This window comes from Symphodus melops (assembly GCF_947650265.1).
Source record: "Symphodus melops genome assembly, chromosome: 5".
Lineage (NCBI taxonomy): Eukaryota > Metazoa > Chordata > Actinopteri > Labriformes > Labridae > Symphodus > Symphodus melops.
In genome coordinates, this window is record NC_136695.1 from 1,695,482 (window position 1) to 1,721,749 (window position 26,268).

General features: G+C 45.5%; 2 protein-coding genes and 1 long non-coding RNA gene across 5 annotated transcripts in view; 2 read left to right on the top strand and 1 right to left on the bottom strand.

Annotated features, from left to right (window-relative positions):
• The window catches only part of atp2c1 (ATPase secretory pathway Ca2+ transporting 1), a 271,948-nt gene that overhangs the window by 82,715 nt on the left and 162,965 nt on the right, over positions 1-26,268 (bottom strand). The window lies entirely within an intron of this gene.
• On the top strand, positions 9,477-16,053 carry LOC306823576 (single-strand DNA endonuclease ASTE1-like). The gene is made up of 4 exons (XM_079343181.1): positions 9,477-9,618; positions 12,718-13,595; positions 13,851-14,147; positions 15,748-16,053. The coding sequence occupies exons 1-4, from the start codon at positions 9,492-9,494 to the stop codon at positions 16,036-16,038; spliced, it is 1,593 nt and encodes a 530-aa protein (XP_079199307.1). The 5' UTR covers positions 9,477-9,491; the 3' UTR covers positions 16,039-16,053.
• On the top strand, positions 16,194-18,708 carry LOC306823695. Its single transcript, XR_013779037.1, has 2 exons — positions 16,194-17,104; positions 17,202-18,708. It is a non-coding gene; the product is annotated as an uncharacterized lncRNA (long non-coding RNA).

Genomic DNA, 26,268 nt, shown 5'->3' on the forward strand with positions numbered 1-26,268 from the left:
GAGTTTATAGACATGATCAAATACAGGATCAGAGTGGATTTACAACAACACACTTCACACACATGATGAAGAGGAGCGAGGACACTGATTTCACCTGAAGAGGAGGTCATGTGACCTTTGAGTTAAAATGTAAAAAATAAACTGGCTGAAGAAAATAACACAAAGATTAGAAATGTTGTCAACATGTAGTTTGTCCAGCAGAGGGCGCTCTGAGTTTATAACCACAGACTGTAGATATGAAGATTTGAAGTCTGAGTGTCGTCGTCCCCGTGTGTCCCTGCAGGGGGCGCTGGAGTCACCTGTGTGTCCCTGCAGGGGGCGCTGGAGTCCCCCGTGTGTCCCTGCAGGGGGCGCTGGAGTCCCCCGTGTGTCACTGCAGGGGGCGCTGGAGTCCCCCGTGTGTCCCTGCAGGGGGCGCTGGAGTCCCCTGTGTGTCCCTGCAGGGGGCGCTGGAGTCCCCCGTGTGTCCCTGCAGGGGGCGCTGGAGTCCCCCGTGTGTTCCTGCAGGGGGCGCTGGATTCCCCCGTGTGTTCCTGCAGGGGGCGCTGGAGTCCCCGTCCCCCGTGTGTCCCTGCAGGGGGCGCTGGAGTCCCCCGTGTGTCCCTGCAGGGGGCGCTGGAGTCCCCCGTGTGTCCCTGCAGGGGGCGCTGGAGTCCCCCGTGTGTTCCTGCAGGGGGCGCTGGAGTCCCATGGATGGCGGTCTCCGTGCTGGAAATGCTGTCTCAGGCTAACTTTGAGTCAAGCTAACGACAGGCTGAGAGCTGAGGCGGGTTTTAAGCCTCCTGACAAACCGTTACACGGCGCCCACCTGTCAATCAGCTCAGCTACACGCCTTATTGTGAATAACTCTGATCCTTCATCCAATCAAAACTGCTGAGTCATCTTGATTTCTGATATATTAATGTGGAAAATCAACAGTTTGGCTCCTGAAAGTTGTTTTGTTTTCATCACTGACACAAACTGTAAACAAGCACACAAACAAACATGGCGTCTTTGTAACCTAGCAACCTGCAGCTGCATCACAGCTTTCTCTGCTCTCAGTGGAGAACCTTTAGGACCGAGAGGGATCAGAAAAAGCTTCCCAGGGAAAAGACATAAATAAACTTAGATTTGAGAGCTTCATCAGAGTAACGAGCTCCTGATCGCTCTGATCGGACAGTTTTATATTTGATTTGACTTCAAAATTGGTCAGAAAGTTCCTGTACGGTTTATCTGTTCAATAAAAACTGTTTGTCAACAAAAAATATTAATCTGATCAGATCAAACGTGTTAAAAACAATCTTAGGAGAGGAAGAAATGTTGATTAAAGAAAAAGATTTAAAGCTGCAACAACTCACTGTCTGGATGTTTTCATTTCTTCGATGAATAATCAGTTTGAGGAATAAAAAAAAGTCTCTAATGAGAATAAATCTGATCTTTCACTCCAGGACCAAATTAAACATTTGGTGAAAACTGTCAAAGAGCAGAAGAACAAAAAGAAGCTTCCAGAAAACATCAACAGACTCATTTTAAATAAACAAACTGCAGTCCAGAGTCAGATGAAAAAAAGATCATTTTTAATAAACTCCTCAACACAACACCTCCTTTAAATTATGTGAAAGGCTTAAATATGATTCTTTATTCTAAAAACTTGAACCTAAAACAGGAATCAACACGACCTCCTTCTGTCGGCTTGTGCAACAAAATAGGGTTAGGGAGGGGGAGGGGCCAAGGAGCTGCTGTGGATCTGTGTTATTGGACTGAACACAGAGTAGAGGGGCAGATCTCCCAGCAGCCTTCATGTCCTCTCAGTTCAGCCTCCCTCACAAGACCAGGAGAAACCTCCTCCGGTCCCAGACCAGAGTCCTCCTCCCTCTAGAGGATCTCACAGGAGAAGTCTTTGCAGTCTTATGAAGTCAGTGCCATGGACTGTGAGATCCTTTAAGCCCCCCTCCTCCAGACGTCAGAGTCCTTCAGGCCGGACGGCACGCCGTGGAGGAGGGATGGCGGGGGAGGAAGGGGGGGAGGGGGGGTCATACCTCGTGGAAGTAGTCGACGGGCGCGCTCTTCTCGAGCCCTCGCCACCTCTCCAACATCTTGATGAGCTCGGACACGACACACACAGAGGAGGTGAGGGAGACCAGGAACAGCAAGTCTGAGGAGGAACACATGAGCAGAGTGAACACGGTGTGAACATGTGACACCACGACGGTGTGAACACGTGACACCACGACGGTGTGAACACGTAAAGTAAGTAAGTAAAGTAAAATTTATTTATATAGCACTTTTCGCAGGCAGGGGCCACAAAGTGCTTCACAAACAGGGTTTAAAAACATCACAAGCAATATACAGACAGTACAAAAATCATAGCAGCCCTAAAAGAGACTAATTAAAAGCCTGGACAAATAAAAACGTTTTCAGTTGACTCTTGAAAGTGACAACTGAATCAATTGAGCGCAAGGATGATGGAAGATCATTCCAGAGGCTCGGAGCAACAACCTGGAAAGACCGGTCACCTCTAGTGTGATAATGAGCTCGAGGGACCTTCATCAGGTTCTGATCCATAGACCTCAGCGCTCGCACAGGAGCGTAAAGCTGGATCAGCTCACTAAGGTAAGAGGGAGCCTGACCATGTAGGGCTCTGAAGGCCAGAACCAGGATTTTAAACCTGAACCTAAAGGACACTGGCAGCCAGTGAAGGTCTTTCAGAACAGGGGATATGTGGGACCTCCTATTTGTGCGGGTCAGAATTCTTGCTGCAGAATTTTGAACTAATTGCAGTCTAGAGAGCTCTTTCTTGTTAAGACAAGAAAACAAACTGTTGCAATAGTCTAAACGTGAAGACACAAAGGCATGGATAATGAGCTCCAAATCATTCTGCGAAACCATGTTTCTAAGTTTGGAGATCTTCCTCAGTTGAAAGAAGCAGTTCCTTGACAGCTGTTTACAGTGCTGGACTAAAGACATGTCTTTGTCGAAAATAACTCCCAGGTTTCTAAGACTAGGCTTCACGGACTGGCCTAGGTCCCCCAAGAACTGCTTAATCCCTGGAATTGAGTCATCAGGGGCGAGAATCAATGTTTCTGTTTTCTCAGCATTGAGCTGCAGAGAATTTTCGCTGAGCCATTGTTTGATTTCCATCAGACAAAGACGTAGGGAGCTCAGCTTCTGGATCTCGGACGGCTTAAAAGAGCAGTACAGCTGGATATCGTCAGCAAATAGGTGGAAAGAAACGTCATCGAACCTTCGTATGATCTTTCCTAGAGGGATCAAATACAGCAAAAACAAGACAGGACCCAAGACGGAACCTTGAGGCACACCACACAGCAGGTCCGCAGACTCCGACCTTATTTGGTTGGCTGCTACATTGAAGCTTCGTCCAGTTAGATAAGAAGAGAACCATTTTAGAACTGAACCCGACAGTCCAACTTGATCCCTCAGTCTTTTCAGCAGAATCTGATGGTCTACAGTGTCGAAAGCTGCGGACAGGTCCAAGAGAACCAGGACCGTGAACTTTCCAGAGTCAGCAGCCATCATAATGTCGCTGGACACTTTCAGTAAGGTCGTTTCCGTGGAGTGTTTGTTACGGAAACCGGACTGAAGCGGTTCATGGATGCTGCTTTGATCCAGGAAAAGGGTCAACTGATTACAGACCACCTTCTCAAGGATCTTTGACATGAAAGGGAGCTTAGAAATAGGCCTAAAGCTATTAAGATCTGTTTGGTCTAGGCCTGCTTTTTTTAGTAATGGCTCCACTATGGCATGTTTGAATGCAGTAGGAAACACACCAGTGGACAAAGACAGGTTAACCATTTTGGTCACACACGGGCCGATTTCCCCAAACACTTTTTTAAAAAGCCTACAGGGAAGGACGTCAGATGAGCAAGAGGAGGGCTTCATCTTAGACATCACTGCTGAAATATCAGCAACTGTCACAGTCCTAAACAAGGACCACAAGCTGGAGACAGGCTCAGAAACAGCAGGGGTAACACGAAGAGGGGGCGGGATGTTGTCCTTGATTATCTTTATCTTGTTTGTGAAGAATCTCAAAAAGGCATTGCTGTCAGCTTCACAAAACACGGGGGTAACTGGGGCAGCAGGACATACAAGTGAGTTTATCGTTTCAAATAACACTTTGGGGTTTTTCTTATTTAGTGCTACCAGTTGGTGGATATACTCGGATCTGGCATTTTCGACCATCACATTGTATGAGGACACAAGGTCCCTGAGGTAGAGCCTGTGCACCTCAAGGTTAGTGGATTTCCACAGGCGTTCAGTCTTTCGACATAGTCTCTTTAGATTTAGGATGTCTTCATTAGTCCACGGGCGAGCTTTTTCCCTGGTAGAGGAGTTTGTTTTAACAGGAGCCACCTGGTTCAGAATTTCTACACAGTGATTGTTAAAACAGTGAGTGAGATCATCCACATCGAGACAGTTCATGACCAAGACAGGATCAAATAAATGAGAGAAACTATCTGCAGTATTAGCAGTGATAACACGCCTCTGAGACCTGACTGTTGAAGGCTTGGGCTCAGGACAAAAGTGCAGATCAAACAGAACAAGACTATGATCACTCAAATGAACATCATTTACAGACAGGTTTAAAATGTCTAGGCCAAGCGTAAAAACTAAGTCTAAAATATGGCCTTTTTGGTGAGTGGGCTCAGAAACATGCTGCTCAAAATTAAAAGCTTCAGTCAATGTTAGAAGTTCCATTGCAGGGGAAGACGAGCTGTCATCAACATGAAGGTTAAAATCCCCAAGGATTAAAACAGAGTCCAGCTTTATAATAGAGGACAAGAAGTCACTAAAATCCTTTAAGAAGACAGCGGCAGGGCCAGGAGGACGGTAGATCAACACACAGTAAAAAGGGGATGAGGAACCCATCTTAACCATCTGTGATTCAAACGAAGAGAAATCTTGGGACTGGATCAGTTTGCATTTTTGGACCTCCCTGTGAACAATGGCCAGGCCACCACCACGGCGACAGGGGCGGGGCTTCCCGACAGCAGAGCAGCCAGGTGGACAGAGATCATTTAAATGAATGAACTCTTCATCTCTCTGCCATGTCTCTGAAAGACACATAATATCCAGGTTTTCTCTTGTAAAAAGATCGTTTAGTGAATGAGACTTGTTCGCAATTGAACGAGCATTCAATAGGCCGACATGGATTGACGTCTCGGAGGTAGTGTCCGTGTTGAGGAGCGGGATTTGACGAAGGCACATCCAGCGGTCACGTGAGCTCCAGCTGGTCCATGCTGGAAAAGCCGGCATAAACACGGAAGTAGGCGATGGCGATGAAAACCCCTGACCATGGCTCCAGCACTGCGAAGGGTCCAGGACAGTTGTTGAAGTGCGGGCAGGCGGCAGCGAGGACACGCTGACGCACACATCGAGGAGAGGAATCTGGCGCAGGAACCGAGCGTGGTCCCGGCAGCCGAAGACGACGGAGCCCCCGTGCGCCGCAGCACATCTTCGCTTTACTTGGATACCGGACCGAGAGCCTCTTTTTCTGGATCTCCTGGATCCAGAAAATCTGTATTGTATCTCTAATCTGTATTGAGTTTAAATGTGTTTTGTAAGTGTGTTCCAGGTGTGTGCAGCACTAAAAGTAAATTATGTTTTCCCAATGATGGTGCTAACTGGTGGACCCTCAACTTTAGCAAATCACTTGATCTAGTCTGATTGTAGCGAACCCCAGCCAGACAATGGTGAAGCTCACAGATGTTATAGAGTCTTTATTTATGTTCAGCTTTAGTCCTTATTGTGAACATAAATCTAGTTTCTCCATGAAACAACGTAAGAGCTAAATACTGAATAGCATACAATTAGCTCTTTCAAACACAGGTAAATAAAACAATGCTAAGGTGCCAAAAAGCTAGCGTGACCACAATGAAAAGAACTTAAAATTAGCCATATATGACCATATAAGCAATGCACAATTAAACAATTAAACCATAGAAATACCTTGTTCCCCTTCCAGCGAGGCGCTTAATTTTCACAATAAGATAGTGTCCCTCTCTCGTTCTCTGCTCTGCATATCTGTTTCCCCTGTTTACATCAAGTCATGCATTTTTAGATAGAACGTTCACTTCCGCCCAGTGATTACCAAAATAAAAGACCCATTGAAATCAAAAATTGCACAAATAAAATAACACCTCAAAATAACTAGTTACTCAAAGAAGAGTGATTTAAGTCCGTTACACTGATACTGATTATCAGCCCAGATTCATAGAGAAGAGATTTATGCTGGTAGATTAAATACGTATGTAAAACCCCTTCACATTTATGGAAATCTCCTGAATAACTCGAGATTCATCCATCCATCCATTTTCTACCACTTATCCGGGGCCGGGTCGCGGGGGCAGCAGTCTAAGCAGAGACACCCAGACTTCCCTCACCCCAGACACCTCCTCCAGCACTTCCGGTGGGACCCCGAGGCGTTCCCAAGTGAGCCGAGAGACATAGTCTCTCCAGCGTGTCTTGGGTCTACCCCGAGGCCTCCTCCCGGAGGGACATGCCCGGAACACCTCCCTAGGGAGGCGTCCAGGGGGCATCCGGACCAGATGCCCGAACCACCTCTACTGACTCCTCTCGATGTGAAGGAGTAACGGCTCTACTCTGAGCTCCTCCCTGGTGACCGAGCTCCTCACCCTATCTCTAAGGGTGCGCCCAGCCACCCTTAGGTTCTTCTTCACCACGACGGACCGATACAGCGACCGCATGACTGCAGACGCCGCACCGATCCGTCTGTCGATCTCACGCTCCATCTTCTCCCCACTCGTGAACAAGACCCCGAGATACTTAAACTCCTCCACCTGGGGCAAGGACTCCCCACCGACCCGAAGAGGGCAAACCACCTTTTTCCGGTCGAGAACCATGGCCTCAGATTTAGAGGTGCTGATCCTCATCCCAGCCGCCTCACACTCGGTAGCGAACCGCCCCAGTGCGCACTGAAGGTCTGGGTTCGATGGAGCCAACAAGACCACATCATCCGCAAAAAGCAGAGACAAGATCTTGCGGTCCCCGAACCAGATCCTCCGGCCCCTGGCTGCGCCTAGAAATTCTGTCCATAAAAGTAATGAACAGAACCGGTGACAAAGGGCAGCCCTGTCGGAGGCCAACGCGCACCGGGAACAGGTCCGACTTACTGCCGGCAATGCGAACCAGACTCCTGCTTCAGTTGTACAAGGACCGGACCGCCCTTAGCAAAGGGCCCCGAACCCCATACTCCCGGAGCACCCCCCACAGGGCGTCACGAGGGACACGGTCGAATGCCTTTTCCAGATCCACAAAGCACATGTGGACTGGTTGGGCAAACTCCCATGGACCCTCGAGCACCCGCTGGAGAGTGTAGAGAACTCAAGATTAATCTATGTAATCAAATGGCTGCATTATATTTTCTGTAATGTACATATCTAATTAACAGGAAACATTAAAAGTGTAACTCAAAAACTCTTCCTCATCTCTCTCTCTCTCTCTCTCTCTCCCCATCATGAGGGGGCAGTAGAGTCCACACTATTACAAGAATCTGTGTCTTTCTATCAATGCTCCGTGCAGTTGAGCAGAATCACACTATGAACTAAAGAGTGGAGAAAAACATCCTGGAGAACAGGAAACAGAATGCAGCAGGTTTATTTAAATATATTCTGTTTCAATCTGGTGTGCTTTAAACAAAGTAGTATTGAATTTAACCACACTGTTCCCCATTAACCTTTGACCTCTTGTCTCCAGGTGGAGCCCTCTGTGCGTCTGCAGGTGTTACTGGAGGCTCTGGGGGTACCTGAGGCCTCTCTGGAAGGACTGCAGCCTCACCTGCGCCTCCTGGTGGCAGTTACCTGTTTCTGGCTGCAGAGAGCCGAGCCTAAACCGGACGAGACTCTGCTGAAGGCGCTCCTGCTGGGAATAAGTCATGGAGACTCACTGAGACAAAGAGCAGGTAATAAATGAGTCCCAACATAATGTTAACTCTCAGGATGAATCAGCTGCTTATTGTCTCATTATTTATGGAGATGTAAGGAGCAATGCAAGAAAGAGCACTTTTCAAACCTCAGTGTGTGTTTGTGATTCAGCTCTGAAGAGAGAGAAGAAACTCTTCAAACTACCTCTGGACCCTGATGTCCTCCACTCCTTCAACCAATGGCAGGGATGCCTGAGGCAGAGCGTCCACCTGAACCAGCTGTTGGGCTTCCCCTTACCTGAACCACAGATCGCACGGTGAGTTCAAGGACACAGCAAACTTCACTTCCTGACGTCAGCTAAGTGACACCTGTGATGATAAATCTACCATCTTTTCCCCCTGATGTCCTCCAGGTGCTACGAGGGAACGTTGGTCCACAGGCTGGTCCACATGTTGGAGACGAAACAAAAACTGAAAAAGTTTTTCAAGAGCGAACCCGAGGAAACGAGAGAGTACCACAGCATGATCATTCAAATAAGTCTTCACTCTGAGGAGGCGTCATGCGAGTGAGGAACTGAAGCCTATAAAGGACCTGACCTGCAAAGACGCATGAAGATTTGAAATGTGTTTGGTCCATGAATTAATTTACAAAAATATATATACTCATATTTCTGGCTGTTTGTGTCTGTGCCTTTAAAGTACAAACAGGTTTTATATTTTGAATGCAGAGACTTATCACTGATTGGTCACTGATTATCATGGTCAGTTTTTCTCTGATCTGATTTTTTTTTTATATTGTTGAGCATTGGGCTAAACTGAAAAAAAAAAAATCTGTTTCCATTCCTTGATTTTTTTTCCCACCAGATAAACTGCTTCTTGTTTCGCTGTCTTTGATAATAAAACTGGACTTTCACTCGGCTGTAAAACTGTTGAAGTGTTGCAGGACTCTGCCTGGTGAGGAGCTCCTTAAAAGTTTTATTTTCAGTGTTTGTTTAAGTTGCAGTTTCATGCTTCTCCTCTGCAGCTCCTTTAAGTTTCACTTTCGTTTCCCCAGTCAGAGCGTGACTCACTGCGGCTTTATGCTCAACACCAGAGGAATGTCATCAAACTGCACGCTGACTTTTAGTCATCACTCGTCTCTTCTTATTTGTCGACTAAAGTGGGGTTTTTTTCCACATACTTCTTTAGACAGGTCAACATTGTACATCAGGCTGCAACTGCAGATTAACAAACTTTTCGGTTTTCCATTTTGATTACATGTAACCAAGTAATTCATTGACAGCACAAGGAAATAATATTTATACTAACTAACCACAAACACCGTCTGTCACTATCTGTGAATCTAGACTCCACCAGGGGGCGTCACCTCGAGCTCTGCACCACTTCTGGTCCCGACCCACCAGTTGAGAACCTCTAATTTAGAGGACATGAGGGGAAGGTTACGAAGTTGTGAAGGTTGGAATAGTTGGGACATGTTGCGGGCTGATTGCAGCTGCTGATGCTGACAGTCACGTCAGTGTGATGTCAGGAAAGTGAAACTTAAGGAAACAGGGCGGAGTCGGTATAAAGAGCGCAGCTGACAGCGGAGCGTCAAAAACAGAACAGACCCAGGATGGGGGTTCAAGGCCTGACCACTTTGATAGGGACCGACCCGAAGGTCTACCGGGACGTCGAGTTCAAGAAGAGTCGGCTGGTGATCGACGGCTGCAACTTCCTTTACCTGCTCTACTTCGACTCAGGTGAATAAAATAAAAAGCTGTCATTGCAGTTTATTATTCTATACTTTATAAGTCTACAGGGCAGCTAATATACTTTACCTTTATGTTTGACCAAACAGCCAGTCTGCAGACTTCTTATAAATCATTTAAATGTTTCATTTATTTTTCATTTAAAGCTTTGTTTACCTCTTATATCTGTTACATAACGTGTAATGTCTAACAGCGCTTACCTGGATGACGTCAGTGTATTGGGAGTTTATTTGAGTCTAATATTTGTTGTTAAAGAATGAAAAGCTTCATAATTCCTCCATAAAAACTCCCTATAAATGTACATTGACGCTGGACTGGGACTCCGGGAGAAAAATGCATCAATTTAGTGCAAAGTTAAGAAGCTAAATATGAAAAAGTCTTTGAATCGTTTTTGGGCTCGTGCACAAACTGTCAGAGCATGAAATCCAGAGACTGATGCCCATTGATGGAGACCCTCAGACAGGCAGATGCTCTCCAGCTCCGCCCTCTTGTCCTAATTAGCATAATTTCTCTGCAACATTCAGTGTATTATAAACATGTGACGTCAGTGGAGGGACGCTGGCAGTCAGTTTGAGTGAGGAGTGCTGAGAGAATACTTCTATTTGATCAAGTGAGCAAAAGCACACATTATTCATGAATTGTGTTGTTCAGTATTTTAAATATTTATCATCAACATCTCAAACGATTTAAGAAATTTCAACAGATAGGGCCTTTAAAATCTCACACTGAAGGTACATGGTTTATGATTAGTTAATAATTCATGGTTTGAAATTAACAGAGCTGTAAACTGTAGAGCAGATAGATGACCAATTAAAATTTTAGTTTCATGTCCGACCAATGAAAAGTTCCTGACTCTGGCTCCCCTGTAGCTGTCTCTCTCTCTCTCTCTGTCTCTCTCTGTCTCTCTCTCTCTCTCTCTCTCTCTGTCTCTCTCTCTCTGTCTCTCTCTCTCTCTCTCTCTCTCTCTCTCTCTCTCTCTCTTCACAAAAAAGAAAGACATTTGAACACACCTGACGATGCACTGCAACAAAAGCATTCAAAGGGAATTCATTTGGTTGAAGTGCCGATCCTGTGGGCGAAAAAATACACACACATACACACCCATTAAGTAGCCTGCTTTTACAGCTTAAATCAACATGTTTACAGCCTGCTTCAAAAACCAAATAGGTCTGATTAGATCACGGGGACTTTGTTTCCTATTAACCTGTCTCATGAAATGAATGTGCAAAGTCTTTATTTAAATGTACAAACAAAAGAAAATATGCCACATTGATATGAAAAGAATGAAACTATGGGAGCAGCCTGCTTTTTGCAAAACCCTGCACTTCCTCGAGTGTCCACTAGAGGCTGGCTGCAGAAACACAGAAAGTCACGTACACACCCATAAAGCAGCCTGCTTTTACAGCTATAATCAACATGTTTACAGCCTGGTTCAAAAACCAAATAGGTCTGATTAGCTCATGTTTCGTTCAGCAGACACTGCATGGGTGGTGCGTTCTTTATAAAATGACTCATTTTGATTTCATGAACGATAGGTGTTATCCATAGTTAGGTACGTAGCTAACCAAAATGACTAGTCTGTGCGGTGTAGCGGTTTGATAAGAGGCTCTCAGCTGTTGTTAGTTTGACTGAAAGTGATGATATTTGGAGACAGCTATATAAACATATAATAAATGTGATTGCATTATTGCACGTGTACAAGCCCCTAACAACACACAGTAAAAATATCCCTGAACTGTTCAGATATTTCACTCAAACTACCAAAATGATTCACATGGTGGCGCTACAGGAAAAGTCCGAGGCTAACATCGGTCCAATGGAGGATAAATAGTGCATTAACAAACTTTCACAGCAATCAGTTGGACAGTTGTAATAATTTCAGTCTGGTCCACAGTGTTATGCATAGTGACCACAGCATGGATAAAAATAAACATGACTAAGGTCTGATGTTGCTGTAACCTGATATAAATCAGGTCTGTTTGTGAGGACTCAACTTCTCAGGGGATTTTCGGCTGCTATAAAGGAACATTGTGTTTCATTTAAAATGTGTTTATTTTTGCTTTTCGGTGATTTGGAGCTTTTTCCTTAAAAGATAAAAAAAAAAGTCCATTTGTCCATTGTGCAATATGTATCAAAATCCTGCAGTTCCATGAGTGTCCACTAGAGGCTGGCTGTAGAAGCACAGGAAGTCACATACACACCGATTCAAAAAGTCTGTTTTTACAGCAGACATTAACATGCTTAAAGCCTGCTTCAAAAAACCAAAAAACCAACACTAAAAATGTATTTAAAGTTCCATATTAATGTCTTTTTTTCATTTAAAGGGTTTCTTTCCCCATTTGCATGAAGGTTTGTATCATTAGAAACTTGGTAGTATTATTGAATAGTCGTGCATCAGGCCCTCATTTTACCCTGAACGGCTCCATATTTGTTTTCTGTAAACATGGAGGTTGCTGTGGTTAGAGAGGGAAAACTGCATCCCAAGTTCCTCTTATTTTCAACCACTAAATCTTCAGACATATCACAGATCAGTGGGCGTGGCCTCACTGCCAGAATCAAAACTTAAAGTCGGCCATATTGCTTGGAAGCTATGCTAACAGGCTCTGTGCAGAAAGCTGAGAAGAACCGAGAATGTGAAAAAGTATTTTCAATTTCAAACGATATGGATGTGAAACGATAACAGTCTTCAGCTGAAATCGGATGTTTGTCACAAGACCTGCTTGTCGGCAGATGTGAGGACAAGGAGTCCAGGCTAACTCGAGCTGGGTCAGACTGGTGGTGTCAGAGCTCAAACTTTTTGCCAAAGGACACAGAGTGTCCCATGGACATAGAGTCTGTTTGTTGCCAGGAATTTCTAAGATGCCAATTCCTTCTGAAAGAAATCTTGGAATCAGTTGAGGAAAAGTCTGCATGTGTTGTAGTAAACGTCTGTAGAGCTCCGTAGCTTCAGTGGGAACGACCTGCGGTGCTGTGCATTCTGGGAGTTCTTGTCTCTCATCCACGTGAACCAAATGACTTCTTAAATATGTTTACAGACATGATGTTTGTCCGTTAAAATGTGTGGTTTCATTCATCGTTTTTTCTTTGCAGGTCTGGACCTAATTCGGGGTGGGGAGTATGCTGCGTTTGAGGAGCTTGTTGAGAGGTTTGTCAAGGCCCTCAAAGACTGCGGCATCTCACCGTACGTGGTGCTGGACGGGGGTGCTGATCTTACTACCAAGAAGGATGAAACCGTTAGATTAAGAGCAATGGATCGGATTAGGAAAGCCAATCAAGCGGTGGAGGGAACCATGCAGGCTGTGAATGGGATCAATGAAGGCCATCAAAAGTCTCAGGAAGGCAAGGTCTTGCCACAGATGGCCAGTCTGGTGTTCAGGCAAACCCTGGCCCGGCTGGAGGTCCCGATGGCTCAGTGTTATGCAGAGGCTGACCAGGAGATCGCTGCCCTGGCCAAGGAGTGGAAGTGCCCGATTCTCTCCAACGACAGCGACTTCTTCATCTTTGACCTCCCAGGGGGGCTGCTGCCCATTTCTCATTTCCATTGGGAGGTGATGAAGAGGATTGACTCACAGAGCTACATCCCTTCTAAGATCTACTACTCCTCCAGCTTCTGCATTGTCTTTGGCATAGAGCCCCAGCTCCTGCCAGCCTTTGCTGCCTTGGCTGGAAATGATTACGTGAAGCTGGACAGGATGAATGCTTCTATTAATTGGGCTGAGTTCGCTCCAGCAGTCAATTGGAAATCACCACAGCGCCTGAAGGGGCTGCTCTGCTGGCTGAAGAAGTTCAAGCAACCCGAGGAGGCCTTTGAGGCAGCACTAGGACTGTTGGGAGAGTTGAGTGAGGAGAAAAAGGCAGAGGTGAAGGAGGGCTTGAATCTAGGCATGGAGGAGTACCAGTTTTCTCCAAGCTCCTTGAAGAGGTTCTTCATTCATGGGGTTGCCCCTCCATACCCAGAAGTAGAAGAGGTAATTAAATATGTTTTTATTGAAGAGGTTTTGGTGCATTTTCCTTTTCTTAGACTCAGACTGTCAGTGAGACAAAGTCCTTCCTTTGGACTCTGGGAAGTTAAACCAGTCAAAGGATGAACTCTCATCTTAATATTGATGAACAAAGATAGTATTTAATGTCTGCTAAAACGCTTAACCATCTCAGACCTTTCAGTATAATATAAAGAACATTTGAACACACCTGGTTAAATGTAGTTTTGTCCTGTCCTCCAGGAGATGGCAAGTTGGGTCTTGAAGCCAGTGATGCAGGCACGGCTGACTTCAGACGTCCTCGATGTGCTACTGCTGAATAGCATTGCCCTCAGCTGCCCGGTGGACAGGGCAGACTTTCCCAGTGCTCACCTGACCTCCAGGCCGATACGCCAGGTGATGTACAGGCTGCTGCTGGGCAGAGGAAAGAAGCTACGAGTGTATGAGAATGACAGGGAAGGTCCTGAGCTAAAAAGCTTCCCAGTACAACCTGCAGCCAGTGGGGTCCCTAAGTGGCTGGAACTCAAGTCACTGAACAAGGTGAAGCTTTCATACATTTGTTCCTTGCATGACTGTGTGAGTTGCTCTCACTATTATCAACCATAGAATTCTTTCTTTCTTCACTGACATGACACGAGCAGGTTGCCCCTTTGAAAAATTTGCCAAATTTTCTCTGCCAATGCCAAACAGCTTAATCTGCTGTTGACTTTTGTTTAGTGTATTGGATGATGGTAGTCAAGACATACTGGCATTTTAAAAATGTATTCATTTAACAAACAGGAGCCTCAGTAGCGTGTCAGTCTGGCACCTCCTCCTTCCTCTATCTATCTATCTATCTATCTATCTATCTATCTATCTATCTATCTATCTATCTATCTATCTATCTATCTATCTATCTATCTATCTATCTATCTATCTATCTATCTATCTATCAGCATTTGTCGCAAGTCAGCCAATGTGGTTGTGTTGATCACTCTGGAATGAACAGCATGCCCAAGCTGATCCCACAAGTGTTCAATGTGTTTAAGGACAGGACTGCAGGCAAGTCATTCCATACCGTCCACTCCCAAATTCTGGAGGTAGTCTCTGATAAACCCTGGTCTATGGGGCGAGCATTGTTATCTTGGAGGACAGAGTCAGAGTTAGGTCCCGGATTGTGGAAATATGGGATTGCCACTGGTTGCAAAGTCTCGATATCTGTCTGCATCGAGATTGCCTCCAATGATAACAAGTCTTGTTTTACTGAAAAAAACCAAGATTTTTTCGGTGCAGCAATCAGCATAGCTTTCTCTGCATCTTCCCCACACTTACTGCATACTGCAATCCAATTGCCGTAGGCAGAACCTGGACTTATCACTGAACATACCGTGTTGCTGACACCAGTGCAAACAGGCGGAACAGTGAAGGGCAGTCACGGCAGGCCTCCTGGCAGCTCTATGATACCAGAGAATGGCTATGTGCAGTCTATACCAGATTGTCTGAGTAGAGAGCCATCTCTATCAGTCATATAGTTCCACAAACCTTGACCGCAAATCTGGAGAAGACTGCCTTCTGTTCCTAAGTGCTGACAGGATTAGGAATCGGTCTTGTTGGGGTTTCGTCTTCTTGGGATGCTCACTTGGCAGCCTGTCTCTAACATCCCGTTATATGGAACTTGGCCTCAGTTTGGAAATAGTACTAGTAGTTCTTGTGTTTTCATCGGCCAGACATGACCCTCAAACAGGCCAGGAGGTTCTGCCACTGTGTAGTTCCTCGAGCTCACTCCCAATAATGCATCAACTTGGTTGAGTGGAACACCAGCTTGAAATGACCCGATGGCAAGGGCCCTATCCAGGTTAGATCAGACTGACCACTGTAGCAGGACCTGTGCATTGTCATCACCTCAAAACAAGAGTCAATAGCAACAGTGGAATAAGTTGTTTGGCATTGGAAGAGAAGATTTGGCAAGTTTTTCAATCCACATACATAGCTCTGCTGCTTATCCCACACATGCATGTTCCTTTTAAATGTGGCACAATTTAAAAGGAAAATAAACAGCCTTGTTACAACAAATTCCTTTTCAATTTACAGATGTGGTATGAACAACAGCATTGAATTTAACCACACTGTTCCCCATTAACCTTTGACCTCTTGTCCCCAGGTGGAGCCCTCTGTGCGTCTGCAGGTGTTACTGGAGGCTCTGGGGGTACCTGAGGCCTCTCTGGAAAGACTGCAGCCTCACCTACGCCTCCTGGTGGCAGTTACCTGTTTCTGGCTGCAGAGAGCCGAGCCTAAACCGGACGAGACTCTGCTGAAGGCGCTCCTGCTGGGAATAAGTCATGGAGACTCACTGAGACAAAGAGCAGGTAATAAACTAGGAAATTCCTGCAGAAATTGTGAGGGTGGTTGCCGTCTGTGTCTGTGTTTGTGTTTGTGTGTTATATTGCAGTAAGAGTGTTTAACTGTAGTCAGCTAACAGCTACGACAGAACTCTGTTCCACTCAAACGATGATGTCATCACTGTAACTCTGAACACCTGCTGCTCACTGATTGGTTGACATTCAGCTTTCATCTGCCAGAACATTCTATCAATGTATTTGAATGGGCTTACCACTGCTCGCAAAACCTCAAATATCTTAAAAACTAAACATGGTATCACTGATCCGTTTGGACTGTGAGCGACAGAACAAATAGGCACACGTTTTAATATATTTTATTTTTCATCTAACATTCAGACTGGGACCACAGGGGCGATTTTAAAACATGAGTGAAAACTGTGAAATTCTGGACATCAGTTAGAGTGAGAGCCTGATGTGTGTGTATGTAGTGCGTGACTGTCAAACAAATGTCTCCCCTGAGAGACTGGAACATTTTATTGTTTTACTTTTTGCTTTATGAGTGAGAGGACACTCAGAGCTTTCTTTTGATGTATTTTGTTTGTATGTGCGAGCAACAATGACTTCAGGATCGCGATTTACAAATATGTTTTCCAAAACTGAAGTTTTTGGCAGTTACACTCGAGGATTTGAATTTTTGCCATTCATTGTATGTGGGGCGAATTATTTGTGTTCACACCGTGTGCCGGAAGTTTCCACAAAGTAATAGCGCACTATTCGGGGCCAAGCTGCTGTTTGTGTGGCGCAAACGTTGTGGGAGACTTAGCGTGCCAAAATTTTAGGATATAATAAGCAGAATAATTATATTGGCAATAGTAGTAGTGTGGTTTGCCTTTCAGACAACCACCCTAATGAGTCCCAACATAATATTTACTCTCAGGATGAATCAGCTGTTTATTGTCTCATTATTTATGGAGATGTAAGGAGCAATGCAAGAAAGAGCCCTTTTCAATCCTCAGGGTGTGTTTGTGATTCAGCTCTGAAGAGAGAGAAGAAACTCTTCAAACTACCACTGGACCCTGATGTCCTCCACTCCTTCAACCAATGGCAGGGATGCCTGAGGCAGAGCGTCCACCTGAACCAGCTGCTGGGCTTCCCCTTACCTGAACCACAGATCGCACGGTGAGTTCAAGGACACAGCAAACTTCACTTCCTGACGTCAGCTAAGTGACACCTGTGATGATAAATCTACCATCTTTTTCCCCCTGATGTCCTCCAGGTGTTACGAGGGAACGTTGGTCCACAGGCTGGTCCACATGTTGAGGACGAAACAAAAACTGAAAAAGTTTTTGAAGAACGAACCCGAGGAAACGAGAGAGTACCACAGCATGCTCGCCATCGTTCAAAGTCTTCACTCTGAGGAGGCGTTGACACTGGTGAGAGTGAAACAGCGGGAACAGGACCCCGTAAAGGACCTGACTGCCACCCTGAAGGACTTCTTCCACCTGTATGAAGAAGAAGAGGTCAGCAGTGCTGTCCAAGTGCACGAGGAGCTTGTTCTGGATTATAAACTGTTCGTGAGGACTCGGTTCAGATCGAAGGAGAGGAGCAGCCGCTGTAACAATCTGATCATGGCTCGTAAACAGGAGTGCAGGGGCCGGGACATCCTCACTGACTGAGGGTCTCACTGACCTCCTTTAGTCCTGACGCGGTGCTGTTTTTATCATGACAACACCAGGGGCCGAATTCACGAAGCCTCCTAAGTACTGAGTCGCTTTGAATGAGAAAATTCTGAATCAGGAGATTTTCTAAGAGTTTCCCCTTAAAGTTCAGACTAGATTGTTTTTAAATATGAACGTTGTTCACAAAGTGTCTCAGCCCTGAAGAGAGACCCTCCTGAGGTGTCAAACTGTGAGCAGGAGCGAGAAAGACTTTTTACAGGATGAAGATTTTCTCAAGCTGAGAGAAAAAAATATATATATATCAGAAATACCCGCCTACACGTGTACAAGGGCTAAAATCTACCCAAACATACCAATGACTGGAGGTATTTTTCAAACATATTGATATTTGAATGATGTGTTTTGTGTATTAATGGGGGGCAGATTATATATGATTACTCTTCTTTCTGCTCCTTTTCATTCAAGATTCGAGATTTTATTTTTGTATTTAATTGTATTGTTGTTTGTGTGTACGGGCTGGAGCTGACGAGCTGAAATAGAGCACAAATATTATTCATTTAAAAAAAACTTCACCAAGAATCTGTCTTTGATGGGTATATGGAAGAGGAGAAATTACATTAGTGGTCGGCTTTTATTATGTTATATCATTGAGTGATTAATAGGATGGGATACACTAGGATTGTTATACCTTTAAGGAGGCAAACAAACCGGGTAAATATTTGTACGTGTTGTAAATAATCGTCAAGATGGTAATAATCTGGAAACTAAGAGAAGAAATGCAATATGGGGTAGAAATGTATACGTTTTTACTTCTTCCTACTCCTTTTTTGAATACTAATATTCTGTCTTTTTTATTTATTAAAATTATTTTTATGTTGTTTTAATGTTAGGAAAGAAACAATCAATTGTTTTGTCGATTTATTAAATTACATTTACAAAAACATAATATATATTCATATTTCCGGCTGTTGGTATATATGTCTTTAAAGTACAAACAGGTTTTATATTTTGAATGCAGTTTTTTATACCTTTATGTAATAAAATCATTTGAATGTGTCTGTAACAAATCAAATAAATAGAATAAATCAAGTACTTCATCTTTCAGATCAGTTGTCTTTGGTATTTTGTTAAACGTTTTAAATTGAATTTTCCGTGATCTCTCCTGTTCGGAGAAATTTCTCTTTGTTTGAAAGTTTGTTTAAAGGTGACATATTCCACTAAATCCCCTTAAAAATGTGTCTCCAGTCTGTCTACAAACCCCCCAGTGATGAGAAAAGTCCATCCTCTCCGTCTTCTGCCTGCTCCACTTTTCAGAAAATGTGTGGTCAAACAGGCTGTTTGGAGATGTTCCCTTCATGACATCACAAAGGGCAGTAGCCCCTCCCCCAGGTGGGTGACCCTCCCACAGCTAGGTGTTTGTTCTGCCCTCTGAGTCTGCCTTCTCACCGTAAACAATAGGACATGGAGCCAGAAAGCAGCGAGTACACCCGAGCCCTTCCAGAGAGGGGGCGTGGCCAGACACAGCTCATTTACATATTTAAAGCTACAGACACAGAAACAGCCTGTTCTGAGCAGGGCTGAAATAGAGGAGTTTATAGACATGATCAAATACAGGATCAGAGTGGATTTACAACAACACACTTCACACACATGATGAAGAGGAGCGAGGACACTGATTTCACCTGAAGAGGAGGAGATCATGTGACCTTTGAGTTAAAATGTAAAAAATAAACTGGCTGAAGAAAATAACACAAAGATTAGAAATGTTGTCAACATTTAGTTTGTCCAGCAGAGGGCGCTCTGAGTTTATAACCACAGACTGTAGATATGAAGATTTGAAGTCTGAGTGTCGTCGTCCCCGTGTGTCCCTGCAGGGGGCGCTGGAGTCCCCCGTGTGTCCCTGCAGGGGGCGCTGGAGTCACCTGTGTGTCCCTGCAGGGGGCGCTGGAGTCCCCCGTGTGTCCCTGCAGGGGGCGCTGGAGTCCCCCGTGTGTCACTGCAGGGGGCGCTGGAGTCCCCCGTGTGTCCCTGCAGGGGGCGCTGGAGTCCCCTGTGTGTCCCTGCAGGGGGCGCTTGAGTCCCCCGTGTGTCCCTGCAGGGGGCGCTGGAGTCCCCCATGTGTTCCTGCAGGGGGCGCTGGATTCCCCCGTGTGTTCCTGCAGGGGGCGCTGGAGTCCCCATCCCCCGTGTGTCCCTGCAGGGGGCGCTGGAGTCCCCCGTGTGTCCCTGCAGGGGGCGCTGGAGTCCCATGGATGGCGGTCTCCGTGCTGGAAATGCTGTCTCAGGCTAACTTTGAGTCAAGCCAACGACAGGCTGAGAGCTGAGGCGGGTTTTAAGCCTCCTGACAAACCGTTACACGGCGCCCACCTGTCAATCAGCTCAGTTACACGCCTTATTGTGAATAACTCTGATCCTTCATCCAATCAAAACTGCTGAGTCATCTTGATTTCTGATATATTAATGTGGAAAATCAACAGTTTGGCTCCTGAAAGTTGTTTTGTTTTCATCACTGACACAAACTGTAAACAAGCACACAAACAAACATGGCGTCTTTGTAACCTAGCAACCTGCAGCTGCATCACAGCTTTCTCTGCTCTCAGTGGAGAACCTTTAGGACCGAGAGGGATCAGAAAAAGCTTCCCAGGGAAAAGACATAAATGAACTTAGATTTGAGAGCTTCATCAGAGTAACGTGCTCCTGATCGCTCTGATCGGACAGTTTTATATTTGAATTGACTTCAAAATTGGTCAGAAAGTTCCTGTACGGTTTATCTGTTCAATAAAAACTGTTTGTCAACAAAAAATATTAATCTGATCAGATCAAACGTGTTAAAAACAATCTTAGGAGAGGAAGAAATGTTGATTAAAGAAAAAGATTTAAAGCTGCAACAACTCACTCGTCCCGACGTTATCTGGATGTTTTCATTTCTTCGATGAATAATCAGTTTGAGGAATAAAAAAAGTCTCTAATGAGAATAAATCTGATCTTTCACTCCAGGACAAAATTAAACATTTGGTGAAAACTGTCAAAGAGCAGAAGAACAAAAAGAAGCTTCCAGAAAACATCAACAGACTCATTTTAAATAAACAAACTGCAGTCCAGAGTCAGATGAAAAAAAGATCATTTTTAATAAACTCCTCAACACAACACCTCCTTTAAATTATGTGAAAGGCTTAAATATGATTCTTTATTCTAAAAACTTGAACCTAAAACAGGAATCAACACGACCTCCTTCTGTCGGCTTGTGCAACAAAATAGGGTTAGGGAGGGGGAGGGGCCAAGGAGCTGCTGTGGATCTGTGTTATTGGACTGAACACAGAGTAGAGGGGCAAATCTCCCAGCAGCCTTCATGTCCTCTCAGTTCAGCCTCCCTCACAAGACCAGGAGAAACCTCCTCCGGTCCCAGACCAGAGTCCTCCTCCCTCTAGAGGATCTCACAGGAGAAGTCTTTGCAGTCTTATGAAGTCAGTGCCATGGACTGTGAGATCCTTTAAGCCCCCCTCCTCCAGACGTCAGAGTCCTTCAGGCCGGACGGCACGCCGTGGAGGAGGGATGGCGGGGGAGGAAGGGGGGGGGAGGGGGGTCATACCTCGTGGAAGTAGTCGACGGGCGCGCTCTTCTCGAGCCCTCGCCACCTCTCCAACATCTTGATGAGCTCGGACACGACACACACAGAGGAGGTGAGGGAGACCAGGAACAGCAAGTCTGAGGAGGAACACATGAGCAGAGTGAACACGGTGTGAACATGTGACACCACGACGGTGTGAACACGTGACACCACGACGGTGTGAACATGTGACACCACGACGGTGTGAACACGTGACACCACGACGGTGTGAACACGTAAAGTAAGTAAGTAAAGTAAAATTTATTTATATAGCACTTTTCGCAGGCAGGGGCCACAAAGTGCTTCACAAACAGGGTTTAAAAACATCACAAGCAATATACAGACAGCACAAAAATCATAGCAGCCCTAAAAGAGACTCATTAAAAGCCTGGACAAATAAAAACGTCTTCAGTTGACTCTTGAAAGTGTCAACTGAATCAATTGAGCGCAAGGATGATGGAAGATCATTCCAGAGGCTCGGAGCAACGACCTGGAAAGACCGGTCACCTCTAGTGTGATAATGAGCTCGAGGGACCTTTATCAGGTTCTGATCCATAGACCTCAGCGCTCGCACAGGAGCGTAAAGCTGGATCAGCTCACTAAGGTAAGAGGGAGCCTGACCATGTAGGGCTCTGAAGGCCAGAACCAGGATTTTAAACCTGAACCTAAAAGACACTGGCAGCCAGTGAAGGTCTTTCAGAACAGGGGATATGTGGGACCTCCTATTTGTGCGGGTCAGAATTCTTGCTGCAGAATTTTGAATTAATTGCAGTCTAGAGAGCTCTTTCTTGTTAAGACAAGAAAACAAACTGTTGCAATAGTCTAAACGTGAAGACACAAAGGCATGGATAATGAGCTCCAAATCATTCTGTGAAACCATGTTTCTAAGTTTGGAGATCTTCCTCAGTTGAAAGAAGCAGTTCCTTGACAGCTGTTTACAGTGCTGGACTAAAGACATGTCTTTGTCAAAGATAACTCCCAGGTTTCTAAGACTAGGCTTCACGGACTGGCCTAGGTACCCCAAGAACTGCTTAATCCCTGGAATTGAGTCATCAGGGGCGAGAATCAATGTTTCTGTTTTCTCAGCATTGAGCTGCAGAGAATTTTCGCTGAGCCATTGTTTGATTTCCATCAGACAAAGACGTAGGGAGCTCAGCTTCTGGATCTCGGATGGCTTAAAAGAGCAGTACAGCTGGATATCGTCAGCAAATAGGTGGAAAGAAACATCATCAAACCTTCGTATGATCTTTCCTAGAGGGATCAAATACAGCAAAAACAAGACAGGACCCAAGACGGAACCTTGAGGCACACCACACAGCAGGTCCGCAGAATCCGACCTTATTTGGTTGGCTGCTACATTGAAGCTTCGTCCAGTTAGATAAGAAGAGAACCATTTTAGAACTGAACCCGACAGTCCAACTTGATCCCTCAGTCTTTTCAGCAGAATCTGATGGTCTACAGTGTCGAAAGCTGCGGACAGGTCCAAGAGAACCAGGACCGTGAACTTTCCAGAGTCAGCAGCCATCATAATGTCGCTGGACACTTTCAGTAAGGCCGTTTCCGTGGAGTGTTGCTTACGGAAACCGGACTGAAGCGGTTCATGGATGCTGCTTTGATCCAGGAAAAGGGTCAACTGATTACAGACCACCTTCTCAAGGATCTTTGACATGAAAGGGAGCTTAGAAATAGGCCTAAAGCTATTAAGATCTGTTTGGTCTAGGCCTGCTTTTTTTAGTAATGGCTCCACTATGGCATGTTTGAATGCAGTAGGAAACACACCAGTGGACAAAGACAGGTTAACCATTTTGGTCACACACGGGCCAATTTCCCCAAACACTTTTTTAAAAAGCCTACAGGGAAGGACGTCAGATGAGCAAGAGGAGGGCTTCATCTTAGACACCACTGCTGAAATATCAGCAACCGTCACAGTCCTAAACAAGGACCACAAGCTGGAGACAGGCTCAGAAACAGCAGGGGTAACACGAAGAGGGGGCGGGATGTTGTCCTTGATCATCTTTATCTTGTTTGTGAAGAATCTCAAAAAGGCATTGCTGTCAGCTTCACAAAACACGGGGGCAACTGGGGCAGCAGGACATACAAGTGAGTTTATCGTTTCAAATAACACTTTGGGGTTTTTCTTATTTAGTGCTACCAGTTGGTGGATATACTCGGATCTGGCATTTTCGACCATCACATTGTATGAGGACACAAGGTCCCTGAGGTAGAGCCTGTGCACCTCAAGGTTAGTGGATTTCCACAGGCGTTCAGTCTTTCGACATAGTCTCTTTAGATTTAGGATGTCTTCATTAGTCCACGGGCGAGCTTTTTCCCTGGTAGAGGAGTTTGTTTTAACAGGAGCCACCTGGTTCAGAATTTCTACACAGTGATTGTTAAAACAGTGAGTGAGATCATCCACATCAAGACAGTTCATGACCAAGACAGGATCAAATAAATGAGAGAAACTATCTGCAGTATTAGCAGTGATAACACGCCTCTGAGACCTGACTGTTGAAGGCTTGGGCTCAGGACAAAAGTGCAGATCAAACAGAACAAGACTATGATCACTCAAATGAACATCATTTACAGACAGGTTTAAAATGTCTAGGCCAAGCGTAAAAACTAAGTCTAAAATATGGCCTTTTTGGTGAGTGGGCTCAGAAACATGCTGCTCAAAATTAAAAGTTTCAGTCAATGTTAAAAGTTCCATTGCAGGGGAAGACGAGCTGTCATCAACATGAAGGTTAAAATCCCCAAGGATTAAAACAGAGTCCAGCTTTATAATAGAGGACAAGAAGTCACTAAAATCCTTTAAGAAGACAGCAGCAGGGCCAGGAGGCCGGTAGATCAACACACAGTAAAAAGGGGATGAGGAACCCATCTTAACCATCTGTGATTCAAACGAAGAGAAATCTTGGGACTGGATCAGTTTGCATTTTTGGACCTCCCTGTGAACAATGGCCAGGCCACCACCACGGCGACAGGGGCGGGGCTTCCCGACAGCAGAGCAGCCAGGTGGACAGAGATCATTTAAATGAATGAACTCTTCATCTCTCTGCCATGTCTCTGAAAGACACATAATATCCAGGTTTTCTCTTGTAAAAAGATCGTTTAGTGAATGAGACTTGTTCGCAATTGAACGAGCATTCAATAGGCCGACATGGATTGACGTCTCGGAGGTAGTGTCCGTGTTGAGGAGCGGGATTTGACGAAGGCACATCCAGCGGTCACGTGAGCTCCAGCTTTTCCATGCTGGAAAAGCCGGCATAAACACGGAAGTAGGCGATGGCGATGAAAACCCCTGACCATGGCTCCAGCACTGCGAAGGGTCCAGGACAGTTGTTGAAGTGCTGGCAGGCTGCAGCGAGGACACGCTGACGCACACATCGAGGAGAGGAATCTGGCGCAGGAACCGAGCGTGGTCCCGGCAGCCGAAGACGACGGAGCCCCCGTGCGCCGCAGCACGTCTTCGCTTTACTTGGATACTGGACCGAGAGCCTCTTTTTCTGGATCTCCTGGATCCAGAAAATCTGTATTGTATCTCTAATCTGTATTGAGTTTGAATGTGTTTTGTAAGTGTGTTCCAGGTGTGTGCAGCACTAAAAGTAAATTATGTTTTCCCAATGATAGTGCTAACTGATGGACCCTCAACTTTAGCAAATCACTTGATCTAGTCTGATTGTAGCGAACCCCAGCCAGACAATGGTGAAGCTTACGGATGTTATAGAGTCTTTATTTATGTTCAGCTTTAGTCCTTATTGTGAACATAAATCTAGTTTCTCCATGAAACAACGTAAGAGCTAAATAATGAATAGCATACAATTAGCTCTTTCAAACACAGGTAAATAAAACAATGCTAAGGCGCCAAAAAGCTAGCGTGATCACAATGAAAAGAACTTAAATTTAGCATGACCATATAAGCAATGCACAATTAAACAATTAAACCATAGAAATACCTTGTTCCCCTTCCAGCTAGGCGCTTAATTTACACAATAAGATAGTGTCCCTCTCTCGTTCTCTGCTCTGCACACCTGTTTCCCTTGTTTACATCAAGTCATGCATTTTTAGATAGAACGTTCACTTCCGCCCAGTGATTACCAGATCAAAAAATAAAAGACCCGTTGAAATCAAAAATTGCACAAATAAAATAACACCTCAAAATAACTAGTTACTCAAAGAAGAGTGATTTAAGTCCGTTACACTGATACTGATTATCAGCCCAGATTCATAGAGAAGAGATTTATGCTGGTAGATTAAATACGTATGTAAAACCCCTTCACATTTATGGAAATCTCCTGAATAACTCGAGATTCATCCATCCATCCATTTTCTGCTGCTTATCCGGGGCCGGGTCGCGGGGGCAGCAGTCTAAGCAGAGACACCCAGACTTCCCTCACCCCAGACACCTCCTCCAGCTCTTCTGGTGGGACCCTGAGGCGTTCCCAAGTGAGCCGAGAGACATAGTCTCTCCAGCGTGTCCTGGGTCTACCCCGAGGCCTCCTCCCGGAGGGATATGCCCGGAACAACTCCCTAGGGAGGCGTCCAGGGGGCATCCGGACCAGATGCCCGAACCACCTCAACTGACTCCTCTCGATGTGAAGGAGTAACGGCTCTACTCCGAGCTCCTCCCTGGTGACCGAGCTCTTCACCCTATCTCTAAGGGTGCGCCCAGCCACCCTTAGCTCCTTCTTCACCACGACGGACCGATACAGCGACCGCATGACTGCAGACGCCGCACCGATTCGTCTGTCGATCTCACGCTCCATCTTCCCCCCACTCGTGAACAAGACCCCGAGATACTTAAACTCCTCCACCTGGGGCAAAGACTCCCCACCGACCCGAAGAGGGCAAACCACCTTTTTCCGGTCGAGAACCATGGCCTCAGATTTAGAGGTGCTGATCCTCATCCCAGCCGCCTCACACTCGGTAGCGAACCGCCCCAGTGCGCACTGAAGGTCTGGGTTCGATGGAGCCAACAAGACCACATCATCCGCAAAAAGCAGAGACAAGATCCTGCGGTCCCCGAACCAGATCCTCCGGCCCCTGGCTGCGCCTAGAAA